Source organism: Cavia porcellus, unplaced genomic scaffold, assembly GCF_034190915.1.
Source record: "Cavia porcellus strain 051 isolate PalLab524CR breed Dunkin Hartley unplaced genomic scaffold, mCavPor4.1 scaffold_15, whole genome shotgun sequence".
Lineage (NCBI taxonomy): Eukaryota > Metazoa > Chordata > Mammalia > Rodentia > Caviidae > Cavia > Cavia porcellus.
In genome coordinates this window covers 51954411-51971389 of record NW_026947498.1, presented here as the reverse complement: position 1 = coordinate 51971389, position 16979 = coordinate 51954411, and the positions used below count along the sequence as shown (strand labels likewise).

The 16979-nt window shown below is 34.7% G+C and overlaps 1 protein-coding gene across 5 annotated transcripts in view; it reads left to right on the top strand.

The window, feature by feature from the left end:
* Positions 1-16979, top strand: part of Cblb (Cbl proto-oncogene B) — a 217242-nt gene that overhangs the window by 148736 nt on the left and 51527 nt on the right. For all 5 annotated transcript variants that reach the window (XM_063224895.1, XM_003469289.5, XM_063224893.1 and 2 more), the window contains exon 10: positions 5714-5917. In XM_063224895.1, coding sequence (XP_063080965.1) covers positions 5714-5917 — 204 coding nt within the window. The remainder of the gene's footprint in view (positions 1-5713; positions 5918-16979) is intronic.

The following is a 16979-nucleotide window of genomic DNA, read 5'->3' as shown; positions in this document are numbered from 1 at the left end:
TCATTGAAGTTCTCTGTTTTCCATCCTAAAAGAGAACCAAATCTAAAGACTTGATCTGCTCTGAGGCATTTGTCTGATATTGCTATTAACTATCTTTATTCATTCCTTCAACAAAAGGTTATTTAGTAACTATGAGGAATATTATGCTCTGAAAATAACCTCATTTAGACCCAGGTTGCGTATATGTATATACATGTATTCAAATATAATTCAAATATATTCAAATATAATTACCCTATTTTTAAAAAGATTTTAGTGTAATCTCAAAGCTACATGAAAATACAGTAAGGTAAAAATACATTAGAAGTTACCAATAAGGGAAAACACACACACACACACACACACACACAGAGTAGAAGTAAAACATCCTCTAAAATGAGACTTCTGAGGCCGTGTGTATTGTCCAGGGCTGTCCGTGTGTATTACATATGTGAGAAAGCTTAGAAGTGGTTGACCAGAAATTAGCACGTGCCTCTAATAATCCTTTTGCAAATGAGTAAACTGTACTTTCTTTAAGGTTTATTGTAAAAATATTTAAGAGAAAGCATATATAAGATGTTTGTGAGGAAAAAGGAGTTTGTTATTTGAATTGTTTTTTTTTACTTTTCTGTCATCATTCATTTACTCCGATTACATAAACTGTATGACTAACTTTTAGTCATTGGAATAGGAGTCTGAGTTACTCTGTCAGTATATTACATTGTTAAGTTTCAGATATATAAGTTATTCATTCATAAACTTCTGTATCCTTTGATTTTGGAAGCATTTCTTACTTGAAGTGAGACCTGAGTCAGAATAGAAGAGTTTTCTGAGTACTTCCTCTTTACATTTGTAGAATCTGAATATGTTGAAGACTAGAAAGGGAGTTATTTATTGGTCTTTCTTCATTAAACATACATTCTTTCATCTTCGATTAAGTATATATTGATAGAAACATTATTTTAATTACTGAGTGACAATCCTGATGAGTTACATATCTATTACAGACATTCTTCTTGTGTATTCAATCAACCATGTGACAGAAACTGGGCCAGAGGCACCAGAGTAACATTTGAGAATTTATGGTTAGGCTTAGTTTGCATACGACAGCCGTCAGTTTATAAAGAAAGAGTGATGGGTGAAGTCATATTAGCGTAAGTACCAGTAAGGAGACACAGTCTGTGGGATCTGTTTGCAAATCAGAATGGTCACTGCATTTATCCGTGGGAACTTTGTCGTGGGAACTTTGATCAAATAAAGCTGAACAGAAAATACTTTCTGTGATACCTTTGTTATAACAACTACTCTTTAGTAATTTGTGTTACATTCAACTTTGAGGTAGGCAAGTTGAGAAAGACTTAAATGCAGTTTTAGATGAACCATGCCAAGTCCTTTGTACTCAAGAGAGTATCTTTCCTTTTCACTTCCTCCTTCCAAACTGACATCTTTTCAGTTACCATTAGGAGGAAAAAGAGCACATACCCTGTAGATCCTCCTTCACCAAAACAATGTATGAGTTAATCTTTAGAGTTCTGAGGAATAATTTTTAGCCTCAGAGAGTAGACTACATTTTCTAGGCACTGTAGTTAAAAGTGATGAGACTTTAATAATTTAGCTTGCTTGTAAATTGTGATAATTGTTTGTAGTTCTTTAAAAAGATTAGCTGCTTCTATTTACACATATTAAAAGATTTATTGATGACTTTGTCATGTGTGGGATGTGCTTCAGAATAATCCAGAGGTAGAGTTGGTCCTCTGAGTTGGTGAGTGTGGATAGACAGACATTCGTTACACATTTCTCTTTGCTTTTGTATATGTTTGGAATTTTCTGTAATATTTTTCGATGTACTTATGAGGGAAGTGTCTGTTTAGGGCACAAGAGTACTACTTTGCCTTCTTTTTTCTTTAAAGTCACAGAGCAGTAGTTCTTTTGCAGCTCCCTCCTGTACAGTCAAGCCAGCTTTTTAAAAGTGCCTTATATAGATCTGTAAGAAGTCCACCGCAGGATGGATCCCTTTAGACTTTTTAATAAAGAGAATTTGCCTAGTTGGTAACATTGACTATGTACTGCATTTAATGTTCTTATTGAAAGGTGGGAGGAAGGTTTAGATTACCTTTAGTATTCATTCATGTCTTAGAAAATAGCAGTGTGAAGAGATTATCCAAAATAAAAGAATGGAATCTTAATCACTTTTCCTTTTTTTGATACCAGGGATCGAACTCAGGACTGGGTACGTGCAAGGCAGGCACTTAACGCCGCTGAGCTAAATCCCCAGCCCCCTTAATCACTTTTAGAATGGTAACTAAAAGCATTTAGGGTGATTTGAAGTCCCCAACTTGAACATGTGTGAAGGTAGACATTAAAAGATTTTAAATGGACATGTCTGTATTTCTTTGTACCACATTGGTGCAGAAATTTTGCCATTCTTGGTGTTTCTCAAATTATGTAAAAGTAAGTAAATTAGAGTGTGTTGTTGTTTATTTTCTTTAAGCAATCCCAAGAATGTTTGCTTTTCTTTTTTTGACAATTTACATAGTAAAGGAGATAATTAATCCACAGGAAGTTTAAAGAAACTACACCATAGGTATCACCCAGATATTTGGTAATTTTCAAATTGCAGTAAGGCTAGAGAATTATTCCACCACTGATCTGTACATTGCTTTGTATAGGCAAGTCATCAACAATCTCCCACTGAACTAAGTAGATGGAACAATCTAAAGTTAAGTATTGGGCCAGGAATTTAGCTTAGTGGTGTAAACGCTTGCCTGGCAAGCCCAAGATTGTGAGTTCAATTCCTGGTACCAAAAAAATATTTTAAAAAATAAAGTTAATTATTGAGGAATTTCTTCTGTTAGCTCTTCCTGCATCCTTGTCTAGTCTCCAAAGTGATGTCGATATATGTAACTTGTTTCCTCTTCAATGCCTTTAAAATTACTAACGTCACGATATAATGCAAAAACAAAACAAAGATGGTGAATTTTGTAAATTGTGTGTCTATAGAAGTCAAGGTAAGAAAAATCTGTGATAATTCTGAATCATTAATAGAGAAGTTAATTTGAGACATTTTTAGCAAGTCTTACTAACAATAAATGCAACTCAAACCCTAGAATTATTTGAATACTTTAGAGTTACCTGAATACTCTTTTAAATACTTTAGTACATGCAAATGACATGCCTGTAACGTATTTTGATTAGATCTATCCCCATGTCTTCTTACCCCCACACCTTTATTTTCTTCTTGTTTTACTGTATTATCCTTTCCCTCCCTACTCTTATTTGTTTCTGTGTTTCTTTGTTTGTTTAGGTTCTATATTTTATAAGAAACAGCTGGTACTGTCTTTCTGCATGTGGCCTATTTCAAACAACATGATCTATCCAGTTTTTCTGTAAATGACATGGTTTTGTTCTTTATTATGTCTGAATAATATTCCATTGTGTACATTTCCTTCTCACATTCATTTGTTATAGTTACCTGGGCCAGTTTTATATCTTGAGTATTGCCAGTTGTGCCATAATAAACATGGGTGTGCATGTATCCTTAACAGCATGATCACTTTAATTCCTTCATATATATATATCATTGGCTGATATGGCTGGATTATATGATAGTTCCATTTCTACATTTTTGAGGAACCTCCATACTAATTTCAATTGTGGCTATACTCCATACTAATTTCAATTGTGTCTAATAACATAGAAAGGTTCCACAAATAATACAGAAAGTTTCCTTTTTCCCTGTATCCTTATGAACATTTATTGTTTCTTTTATTTTTTTGTATTCTTGCTAATAACTATTCTGACTGGGGCAAGTGGGATTCTTGGTATAGTTTTAATGTGCATTTCCCTGATTGCTAAAGACATTAAACTTTGTTGTAAATTTTTAATTTGTATGTTTGAAGTATATAATGATGACATTCATCATTGGGAGTTTCTACTGTATCTAACACATCCTCATTCCTTTTACTTCTCCTGTCCTTTTCTTCCCCTCTCAGATAAACTCAGAGCCCATTTCTGCTGCTTCCTTTAAGAAATTTCTGTTGAGTTCATTTGCACATGTATTGATACTGATTGGGCTCTGACTTTAATGCTAAGTGTTTAATGTTAAGTGAGGTTCTTTTTTTTTTTTTTTTTTTTAGTTACTTATGTATTCTAGATAATAATTCATTGTCTGAAGAAGAACTGGCAGAGTTTCCTCCCAATTTGTACAGCTGTCTCTTTACTGTTGATTGTTTCCATTGCTATCCAGAAGCTTGAAATTTGATCTATTCCACTTGTTGATTCTATTGTTTTCTATTCTGTTGAAGTTCTAATTAGAAAGTCTTTTTCTGTGTCTATGCCTTCAAGTGATTTCCTATGCAGTGTCAAAGTTGTAAATCTTATACCTGGGTTTCTGATTCATCTCAAATTCACTTTTTGTACAGGGTGAGAGGTAAGGATCTACTGTCAGTTATCTCCTTATATCCAGTTTTTCCAGTATTGTTTATCAAGACGTTGTCTTTTCTTCACAGTATGCTTTTGGCCCTTTTCTGAAAAATCTGACAGATGTACTGACGTGAATGTCTTAGTTATTTTTCTCTCGTTGCCGAGACAAAATACTTAACATGCAAAGTTAAAGGGGGAAAGGTTTATTTAGCTCACACTTTGGAGGGTTTGTTTCATTCCATTCATATCAGCTGGCTCTAAGGCAGGGTGGTTGGCAGACAGGTATCACAAAGAAGAAACTTCTTGATGCGCAGAAGGGTAGGAATGCAAGCAAGCAAGAGACCACAACTCTTTCTATCCCATATATCTTATCCAGGCTATGTAGGGTTAGTAGCCTTGACACTGTTAATCCTAGTGCCTTTGATCCTACCATTGTACCGTGCATCAATCACAGCGTCACACAGTCTAGTCCTACCACCTCTGAAAGAGCCCCACCTCTGACTGCATGAGCCTCCGGGGGTTCATCTAAACACAAGCCGTAACAATGAGCTTGTTTCTGTGTCCTCTGTTCTATTTCATTGGTCAGCATATCTGTTTTTGTGCCTGTATCATGCTGTTTTTGTTATTGTGACTTGTAGTATGTTTTGAAATTGCATATTGTGATGCTATCAGCATGGCTGTTTTTTTCAATAATTAGTTTAAAAAGATTGAAGATAAAAGTATTTCAGAAAGTATTACATTTCAAATATGCTTCAAGTTGATAGGCTTTCATGATAGATGACAATTTGTAAATATAAATTTACATAATTTCCCTGATGAAACTTATATAAGTCAACATTTTAAAAGACCTAGAAAATGAAAAGAGATATCTTCCATAGTTATATATCCACAGGAAGTTCTCCAGAATGAACTTTGAAATGATGTATTCTTACTGTTTTATCTATTTTGAATATTTTTTTTTTTTTTACCATATTGTCCGTCTCATAGAACAGTCATGGCAAACTTGGGACCTGCATGCTACTTGCCATCGCTGTTACACAATGTTTAGTTAGCTTTGTTGCCTTTTTATAAAAGCCTGATACAGTTTTTAATTTGTGTAGGACCCCAAAGCATTGATACATTAGAATTATAACTGGAAGTCAGAAAGCTGAAGGGGAGACTGCTTTTTTCTTGCCCTACTTCCTGCTTACAAACCTTTTCTTTCTTTCTTTCTTTCCTTTTTTTTGCAGCGTTTTATTACAAGTACAATATTGACATGTCTGGATTGTTCTTTATTTGCAAAGACTGATCAGTGCATTTTCTGTTTGTTTAGGAGTCAGATGGCCAGGGTTGCCCCTTCTGTCGCTGTGAGATCAAAGGAACAGAGCCCATAATCGTGGACCCCTTTGACCCCAGGGATGAGGGCTCCAGGTGCTGCAGCATCATCGATCCCTTTGGCATGCCCATGCTCGACCTGGATGACGACGACGACCGGGAGGAGTCTTTGATGATGAATCGCTTGGCAAATGTTCGAAAGGTAAACGTGGGTTAAGGTAGTGAGAGGACACGAGCAAGTGTTGTTGTAAATGAAATGTGACAGTGTGTCTGGGATTGGGAAAGAAAGATTCACAAGTAAGGCAAAAAATGCAATTAGTGTTGGCAAACTTAAAAATTGTACACTAAAAGAACTAACCTACTTTATTCTGAGTACTCACACTTAAACCTTCTAATGACAGATGGTGAGAGTGTTAAAAAGAATTAAACATCTAAGACTGGCATAACTCCTATGAAGAAAAATTCGAGAAAGGAAATTATTACAGTTGGAAATGATACAACTAAATTTGATCTTTGTTGTGTGGAAACGTGCCTGATGTTCTAAGAAAGAGGTCACATAAAATTTTATCATTATGAATTTGCTGTAGTCTGAGTTTGCTCAATGTTGTCAGTTCAGAAAACTGACTCGGAGGGTCCACTGTCAGAAGGTGGTACCACCATGGAGCTTATACAGCCAAGTTCACTGAAGACAGTTCAAGAAACTGGAATGCTAATTGAATGATTAACCAATCAGAATTCTAGTGGACAAGAGAACTGGATTCCTGGATATCGGGCTACTCTCTTACTGACATATACATAAAATCTAGAGTACATTCAAAAGTTTTGTGCTTTAAAACTCGGAGATGCGAAAGTGGTATGCAGCTAGAGTTCCCTTTATTCTGATTCCTGCAGGCAGGCCCAGACTGTCACGACACTTTTCCTGCACAGTTGAGACTTGGCCTACAAAGCCACAGTCTTAAGAAACTTCCACCGTAGTTGATCAGATTTTGGCACATAACACAAACACCATTTGCCATCCAGGTGGAGTGACAAAGATAATTAATTGCATCAGATTTTTGTTCACTATGCATCTGCGTTTGCAGTAGGAAAATACTTGGCATACAGAAGAAATAAGGCATTTCTTATGGTTACTTCTCGGGTGTGTCAAACTTTGCCTATGGCACAGTCCAGCATGTTCACTGTTCCAGGGCTCCTGGTGCTGCTGGCCAATAGCATTCCCTTTTGCATGAGTATTTCTGCATAGGAAGATGGGTTGACATCACCAGTGAGGTTACTCTGGAAATTTGCTTTGAGTCAGGGTGATTTGTGTTCTTCCCATCATTGTTTTTTCATGAATCTCTTAAGTCTACTCAAGGAGAAACCATGCTGTATTTCACCCTTTAATGCCAACCATTATGTTTAGTTTTTAGCTTTGAGTTATGTGATCTCTTTGACTCAAGACATGGAAGACAGTAAGTCATGACGTCTTAGCTATACTAAAGGAAAAGCAAGGCAGTAATCACAAATAAACAGAGATTTGAGACTAATGTAAAAACAGCTAAAGTTCTGCTTTTAGGAAGACCTGGAATGAAGTTCTGTATCTATTAAAAATTTCTACAGAGACCTGAGGCAGTTATTTAACTTCTTCCTGCAGTGAGTGCATCAGATGACACCAGGGATTTAAGAACCCAGGACTGTGTTGGGTCACTGAAATCACAAATCTATTAGTTTTATCAATACGGTATCAACTAAAATTGATAGCATAGCAATATGTGGTACATATTCTAGGATATGCTTTATAATGGATTTTAGTAGAAATCATTTCGTCTTCTACATGTGAGTGAGCTACATGTGGCATACTGGAGATACCGTTTGCTGTTGTCAAGAATTCGTGACTTTGAGTACTACCTCTGTGATCATCACTACAACCAAGTCACACATCTAATCTGAGCCTTCTTTCCATAGCTGAAAAGCATAATACCTACCTTCTACCTTCTTGAGAGTTAAAAAGAGTATAAGCTATTAAATATAAGTTCATTGATTTATTACTTTTTTCTGGTAATCGTGGTTTGATATCTTGTCTGCAAAATGTAAAACCATCTGCTGTCTCTTTAAAAAAATATTTGCAATCCTAGGTCTAGGACCCACTATACATTTAAAGGATGTTTATTGAATGCACGCATAACAGACAATGTGACAGAAAAGTATTTGAGAAACATGCAGCAGCTCGAGTAACCTATGTCGCAATACTTCCTAGCTAGAAAAACGCTAGCATTTCAATTTTCTTTACTAAGTGGTTTTATCCTTTTCAGTGATCACGTACAGGCAGGGGCTGAGGCTTTAAGAGTAATTCTCTTAAGAACTTGGTACGCCTTGCCGCTTGGGAGAAAAACACTCCTGCCCTCTACAAGCCTAGGAAAAGTTACTGTCTTGGCCTGTATGTTGGGCCTCTTGCCATCAGTGGTACTGACAGAAGCAAATACTGGTGACACAGAATGAGAAGCAGAATGTCCCAGGGCTTCTCTGGGATCTTTTCTCCCACTCTCCCAAGACGCTGCACACCATCTCCTCTCTGAGGAGTGAGCTGAGAGCTTTTCACATTAACCTTCTCTGCTATTTACCTGCAAAGAGAAGGAAACTCTCAGGAGTCTGATGGCTTGTGTCAGTTAAATAAAGTTCTCTCTACCGTGAGTGTTACACTTTCCTGTGGCCATTACGTATTTTAGAAATTTAAAGAATTTATAGGTACTTGTTTTTAATTTAAGAAATTACATTTTAATTAAATATTTATGTCTACTGATCTGCCTCTAGTCAACTAAATACATTGTAAATTTTATACAATTTCATTAATTTCTGCTACTTATTTTTCAGTAAAACCTAAATTGATGAAAATTGAAAAAGAACATTACTAGGTCATTATCTTTGTGTAGTACTTTATATGTAGTTATACTTCAGGAATTATACTAAATCGCTAAATTATATTTACTATTTTGTCTTGTATATTATATTACGAATTCGTACACATATTATTGGTCAATATATTATTGATGTTGAGTTCCCTGGCACATAAAAGCAATCAATAAATTTTTAATGATATTTAATGAATAAACTAATAAATGTATATACATGAACATTTGGTCTTTGAGAGCAGTGACCTGATCTTATGCATCTTTTATCTTTGTCTCAGTCTGAACAAAATACATATGTGCATAACATAAAGGTCTAGTAAGTTTTATGCAGTTTTGTACTATAGAAGTTACAAACAAAAAATCACATGATGTATTAGTCAGCTGTTCATTGCTATGATAAATACTGAGATAAAAAAAACTAAAAAGAGATTTATTTTGGTTCGTGGTTTCAATAGCTTTGGTCTATGGTCATCTGGCTCCAATGTTGAAATTACAGGGTGGAGGAAAGCCTCTTACCTTGTGGCAGCCATAGAAATCAGGAGGGAGAGACAGATAGAGGCCAACGAAAAGGGTCTGGGCAGGAAATAGTCTTTAAAGCCACATCCCCAGTGACCTGCTGTCACCAGCTAAGCCCAGCTCCTAACAGCACATTCGGCATGAGCTATCAATGAATTAGTCTGTTGATAAGATTAGCCCTGCCATGATCCAGTCACCTCCCTGTGTCCTGTCACTGAACACTAATATATTGGGGAATCAAGCCCTCAGTATAAGATGGATGGGGGACCTATTTAAACCCAACATACAGCATTGTGACATGATAGATCTCACATCTGAATTTTTTCGTCTGTTTTTTATAATCATTCTATTACCTCATTTGTTTTGTTTTGTTTTTTATTGTTTTGTTTCTCTGAGATAGAGTCTTCTATGTAGACCAGACTAGCCTTGAACTGGCTGTTCAGGGGAAAGTAGCCTTGAATGTATGGTGATTCTCCTGCCTCGGCCTCCTGAGTGCTAGAATTACAGACATGCTTTACCATGCCTAGTTGATTTCTTTTTAAAACATTGTATTTTCGGGACTGGGGATTTAGCTTAAGTGGCACAAGCGCCTTTCTGGCAAGTTACGAGGTCATGAGTTTGATCCCTGGTACTAAAAAATAAATTTTTAAAAAAATCATTATATTTTCTGAACTGTAAGAGTGACTGTTAGTCATTTTACAGCAGAATGTTTCTATGTATTTTTATGTCAAATACTTGTCTTTCTATTTTATTAGCAGGTTGATAACAGTATTGTGACATTGATTCTGCCCTTTTTTGGTGGGGGGAGGGTACAGGCAACTAAACTCAGGACCTTGCACTTGGTAGGGAGGCGCTGTGCCATTGAGCTATATGCCTGGCCCCTCTGCCTGTCTTAAGCTTACTGCATTCTTTGAATTAGCAATGCTTCTATCCATCATAGCATAAAAGACCAAGTTGATTGTATATTCCTGTTACCATGGTGATATCCCATGGCTGGAGTTTATAAATAGTGATATACTGATCATCCAGAATATATTTTTAATATTTTTTTTATAAATTAAGTATGCTTAGCACTAGCTTTTACAGAAGTAAATAGAACCTATAAGTCCATAAAACACCGAGATGGTTGCCTTCCTTTATAGAATGTATTTTATCCTTTTAATTAGAAAGCGTTTTGGATTTTTCCAGAGTCTGTATCACGATCTGAATTCCCATTTTCAGCATAGCTGAATCTAACATGAAACCTCAGAAGAAATTCAGGTATAGATTGGTAAGGATATATCTTGCTGTCTCTGATTTCAGTCAGATCAGAGCCAGAAAAGGAATCTATTCCTACACAGAGATTTGCTTCATTTTGCTAAAAATGTAAGGGAACTCATAATAGCTTATGAGCATATGTTGATGGAATATAGTAATCAACAAATACATACAGTCACATATTGATGGACTGACCAAGTGAATAGACCTAGATGCATCCCTTGTGTCTTAAACTGAGTACAGTGCTTAAAATGGTGTTTAATAATCCTAATAAATGAATGACTAAAGAACTGTCAAACAAAAACAGGTATGATCAGAGGTGATGGGAATTCTTTTATCTTTGTTTTATATCCTTCTAATGTTACTTTTGTTAATTGGCATATATATGACTAATTAAAAACATTAATCTCATCGTTGCCTTTCTTAATATTTTAATAGAGAAGTTATTTCCCAATAATTTTTATGGAAGAAACACTTTATAAAATTTCTGATCTGAAGGAAAGAATTTATATATATAGAACTTTAGAGTTGTTGCAGTAGTTTTAGGAAGATGTTACCTTTTTTGTTTTTTGTGTTTTTTTTTTTAATTTACATACTAGCCACCAGGCTAGAGTCCATTTTGGAATAATAAGAGCAAAACTTTCAAAAGTGAATGCAAAATTAAAAATAGGCATTCAAAATGTATAACAGGATTTCAGCTGGGGCCAGTTCCACCTCTTCAGGGTATTCAGTCCCAAAAGATATTGGGACATTTTTTGGTTCAAATAATGAAGAAGGGTAGACAATAATGCTGGCAACAACCAGAGATGCTTACCAATTAGATGGTCCTACCCAAAAACAGTCATTCTGAGCATGTGCATTAGTCCTGGCCTTTCCCCTCGTCCCATCTGTGTATAAAGTTGGGGGTGACAGAGCCATCCTAATGTGTAGATTCATTGTTGACACTTAATTGCAATCTCTTCACTGATTTTTCTTAAAGCTCATCATGTACAATTGTGGCATTTTCCATGTTTAAGAAGGAAGAAAGCTATGCCTTATCTAAGTGCCGTATCATGTTATAGGTGACGGGGAAGACATTGTTGCATAATTCTCAACAATTAAGTATGAAGCACACCAGGAAAAGCAAGTCTTGCATTGAATTTGGACTCTGCCTGTCAGGTTTTAGAGGGCCGGGGCTTTCCTTACTCTTCATTTTCACAGCCTCATACAAAGACTGGCATGCAGTCAGCCCTTGAAAAAGTCTTTTGCTGAATGATTAGCGGTAACACACGGTTTACCATTCTCAGTTAGAGCTGTCCTCCCTGGACCTATCTTGTCTCAGTTAAGGGTTTAGTTTTGCAATTAATATTTATGTGCTTTACATTGTATTTGAGAAGATTAATATCAAAACTGTATTGATTTAGCAAGCAGCTGCTTGTTTTCCTTAAATATGTTATTATCTGCCTAGTTATGATTTCATTGCATGGCAACATAAAGTAATTTACTGCAAAACTGTGTGTCATGTTTGAAATTCATGGAGAATGCAGAGTTGCCAACATGTCAGGTGAAATAGTCTTTTAAGGTTTAAATAATTTAGATAAGCTGACAGTCTCCTTGTTTTCTGTACTCTAGGTAAACTAAAATGATTAAGTATTCTCTAAGAAGGAGAGCTCCAGTAAGCTCTTGCCCAAACCAACTTTACCTGTATTTTAGGAGCAGTAAGGATTTTACACAAAGGCATCATTTCAGTGACTGAAATTTACACCTTTAATTCCTAGAATGCTTTTGTTTCTCAGCCATTTTTATGGAAATATTTCTGAATTATATGTCACTGTTCCCTGCCTTCTCAAAATTGCTTATGCAGCTGGGTGAAGCAAAGGGCATAAAAAGCCACTACACTCCATATGACATATTTCTGGAAGCTTACATTTTGCTGTAAGATTTAAAGATGAATTGCATGAAGGAAATGGAACCACACATTTAATTTAAAATCACACATATATTTGGATTCGGATGCAAAATTCTTATAAATGTTTAAAGTAAGATATGGAGCTTCAAAGAAATTTCAAGGTTATGGTAGCTAGTCACAGGCCAGGAGATCATGTCTCTTCCATTAGAGAAACTTCAAGGGAAAGCATTATCACTCTCTGTAGTGAACAGTGTTTATTATTTTAATAGAGCAGTGCCCTTAGGGTTATTGCCACGTGTAAGGCTCTTCACACTACTTTAAAATACTCTATTTTGTTGATCCCTTCTCTGTCAAACCTTAAAGAGAACTCACTTCCTCCAGTCAGTATTTCTTTGTATGTTTCTGTTTTCCTCTTCCTATCTCTTCTTTATTGATTCTAATTTGTAGCGCATATAGGTTTCTAGAACTTATTCAATTTCATTTTACACAACAGCAAATACTCATATTCTTAGGTGGCAGGCCTAATATCTTCCTATAGGAAAACATGGAATAGAATTTCCCCTATTTAGGGAACTTTCCTATTTCATGCTGAGTTTCTCCCTAAATTCCCATTGACTGACACTTGGGGAGCGTGACCGTGAATAAGCAGAAGGTGATTGCATTGCCTTTACCACACGCCTCATATGACTTTTTGTTTAGTATCAAAAGGGGACCAAATGGTAGAGGTACTGCAAAATGGAAAACGTGTGTCGCTTCCGAGGTAAACTACACTTTGTGATGTGTTTGTAGATGTTGCTGGAGGGTATACCTTATGAATAACATCTGCGTGGGCTAGTTCAAATACTCCGTTATGTTCACTAATTAGTATAAGAAAGTAAGAACCATATCAATAGTTAATAGCAAGGAAAATATACTTAGATTATTATATGTGATAAAATGGCCTTCATTAATTGTCATGCATTTAGAGAAAAACATTGATTTTGAGTGCTTATCATCATCCTTATTAATAATACATGTATCTTACCTTGTTGAGACATGAAAGTTTATCAAGTAAAAATCTTGCTAGAAGTATTATAAAATTGACTTTGATTATCTCTGGGATTCTCAGAACTCTCATCTTACTAGTAATTGGAAAGGTTTTTCTCCTGTCCTGTTTTTATAATAGCCTGACTAGGCTTGAAGTTTCTTAGCAAATGTTTTGCCATTTCCATAATAATGGATATTATTAAAGCTTTTAAAAATCATTCTTTAAAGGTGTGGTTAAAATGAAGAGTGACTGAAATACATTGAGTAGCCCATTATTAGTAGTATTTGCTGAGTGCTGTGATGGGCTTTTGACTTCTTTACTTCTTGGGCTTTTCTCTTAGGATTCTATGTTAAAATTACAAAGGTTAACCCTTCTATTCTTTATGGTAATTATTTGCATTTCATTCTAAGTGTCAAGAAGATTCTATGAATTTTATCAGAGAAATAAAGAATAGCATTAATTTATGTCCTGAAGCTAAAGGTTAGAAAAAAAGCCTGAGTATATAGCCATAAAACAATTCAGTGTGGTCTTTATATTTCTAGAGACCCCAAGTTCCCATTTGAAAAAGACATACTCATTAGCTATCTGTATTAAAGAATTTAAAAGAAATTGATAGATATGTGCTGGTGCGATAGACATATTGTTCTGTAGGTAGATATGATTCTACAGACAGAAATCAAAGCAGGCTCACCCTTTAAACTTTGAAAGAAATTAAGAAAAAAAAAGATACTCTGTTTCTTAAATTGTAATTCTAGAATTTTAAAAAATAAGAATTACTTCAAATTAAAGTAAAAATTATACTAATCAGTATCCTGTAATTTGAAAAGATAGTTTGATCTTTTTCAACTTAAATGATTTTGTGTATTATACAATTCTGTATAAATAATTTTGTATAATTCTGTTTACATACTTCATTGTTAATTTCTGTAGTTTTCTATTTCTTGTATTGAGAACGTCTTATAATAATTTGTTTAAAATTGAATTATATATGCTTAAAATCTTTGTGAAATTGCTGTATAATAGTGAAAAATTGAGAACACATTGGTGTTCATGCCAAGAGGATGTTTGTGTAAACAATGGCCATTTGTATAATACATCCTTTAAAATTCTTGTTCAAGATGAAGGCTTAAAGACTTTCTTTTAATATAATGCTAACCAGTATAAAGTAGATTCAAATTTGTTTTTGGGATTAGTAACAATCATCAACTGTTATATATGGGCCTTTTTTAAAAATAAATTTTATAACTGTAAAATTTAGTAAAAATACATCCTATGTAATGAAGAGAAAAAGTTAAATGAATAGAAAATTTAATAGATACAAAAAGATGGGTATCAAAAGCAGTAAAACTCATCTGTTATGGTAGTTTGATAACATACATCCTCTTAAACTTATGAGCCCAGATAGTTCCTAGACTCCTTTTCCCATTATAATGTGTAATTATATCTGAGGCACAGTTTACATTTAAAACAATTTAGAAGCAGTTTGTGGCAAAGTCAATCCTAATTTAGTTTTTTTTTAACGGTCAATATTATTAACCTCAAGTACTCTGAGACATTTCTGTTTGGCTTTGAATGCTTTGTAGGATTTCTAATCAGATTATTTGATTTGATTATGTTATTGCTGCTTTGATAACAGTGAGAATAACTTTTGGGAACCAAATTTTAAAAAAAGTATATTTGGGGTGTCTAGATGCCTCTCAAGTGCTTGTGGGTGGAGCTTTTGGCAGTAACTAGATCATAGATCGTGGATGTATGTTACTGAATACACCCCCTGATTGATGTAGCATAGTTCTGGACGTGGGTAATGGATTTACGGAAGAGAGGAGACCTACTGTGCGTGTGGGCGGCACTAACCAATAGGCTTATCACCTGGATGGAATAAAAAGGAAGAGAAGAATGGGATCTTAGTGCGTCCTGCTGCTCTGCCATGGCTGTTTCTCCTCTGCCATGCCTCTGAGCCAAGTGGCTGTGGACTGAAACCTCTACAAACTGTGAGCTTAAAACAGACCTTTCCTCCTTTGACTTTTGGATTTGGGCATTTTGTCCCAGCAATGAGAAAGTTAACCAAGACACTTTTTGTTTAAAGGTATCATTGCTGGAATTCTTTCGGAGTGAAGGAACAAGCTATGACTAGAACTCTGGAGATGATGTAGCATATCTCTCCCTTCCTCATCAAATAGTATTGCTAACTACATCCAAATAAAAATTAAATGTTTCACTGCTATTTTATAATGCATCATTCAATTTTATTTACCCTGCTAACTCTGTGAAATAGATTATCCTTCTTCTATAATCTGCCAGTAGCAATGCAAAGAGACGATGTTTGTAACAAGAGTACACATGTGTATGTTAAAGCTTTAGCAACAATTTAAATATTGTTTGTAAAAAAAAAAACTATGTGTAAGCTATATGTATATTCATTTTTGTTTTCTGAAAAATTATTGTTCTTTTTAATTGAGATTGGAAGTTAGCATCTCATAAAATTCACATTCCAATCTTTTTTTGCCATCTTGAATATATAATAAGTATCAAAATATTCTAACTACAGAGGCTGGGGATTTAGCTCAGCAGCATAAGCGCCTGCCTTGCAAGCAGGCAGTTCTGAGTTCGATCCCCAGTACCGACAAAAAGAAAAAGACCGAAAAAAAAAAAAATTCTAATCATGTTTTTAAAATTTAAATAAATGCTCTTCTCTTATATATGTTACATATTTACACATTAAATCTGCATTTTTATATAGAATGGAGATGATAGTGCTTGAAAGAAATACTGGACAAATCAGTAGTGATCAAATTAACCTAAGTAGCCAATTCTTGAGCCAATTTAGGGATGATGAAAAGGTAAACTGTAACAGCCTGTTTTAGGTCCTGTTCAGAGGCATTCCTCTCACCTGAAGGCCACCTGTGTTAGGAAAATTGTGTTACAATCAAACTCCTTTAAAATGCCAATAAAAATTCAAGTAAAGAAGAAATCGTTTCTTTGTTCCTTTTTATATTTGGAAGAAAAAAGGTCAAATTTTTTTTAAGAGAAAACATAAATCTGGAAGTAGTGAACTTTTACTATCTGAGAATTTAATTATATCACGGCTTGTTTGATGTTGTATAGATTTCTTTTCTTTATAGATTTTTTTAAATAGGAAGGACAGAAAAATTTGTGTTTATTCAAGTCTATTCAGAATAACCTTTTATGTGAAAATCATCTGCTAATAATGTTTATGAATTTTCTTAGTGCTTGAATTTTATCAGCAATAAGTCATTGCATAGGTTTTGTACCCTAACTGTAGAATTGTTGATAGGAATAGCAAAAAAACTCAGCCAATCATGCATTTCCTTCAAAAGGACATTGGTAAATTATACACTGTTGCATGGGAATTTTACTATAACTTCAAACTTAAGAAAATTAGTAAGTTCTGCAGTATTTGTTACATACATCATTAAAGATAATTTTTGTTCCTTCATATAAGTATTCCTCATAAAATTCTAACTAAAGCAATTTAGAGATGATACTATAATTGTTGAAAATGAATTAGTTTTTCAGAAGATATAAGCACCTTTAGAAAATAGTATAGTAAGCAAGATCACCTTTCCAGTTATATTCACAAAGTTTCACAATATCTTCTGGTTTTCCACATCTAAAAGTTTAAGGTTATTTCATTACCACACAAATTGGTTAGTACGGAAATCCCGCA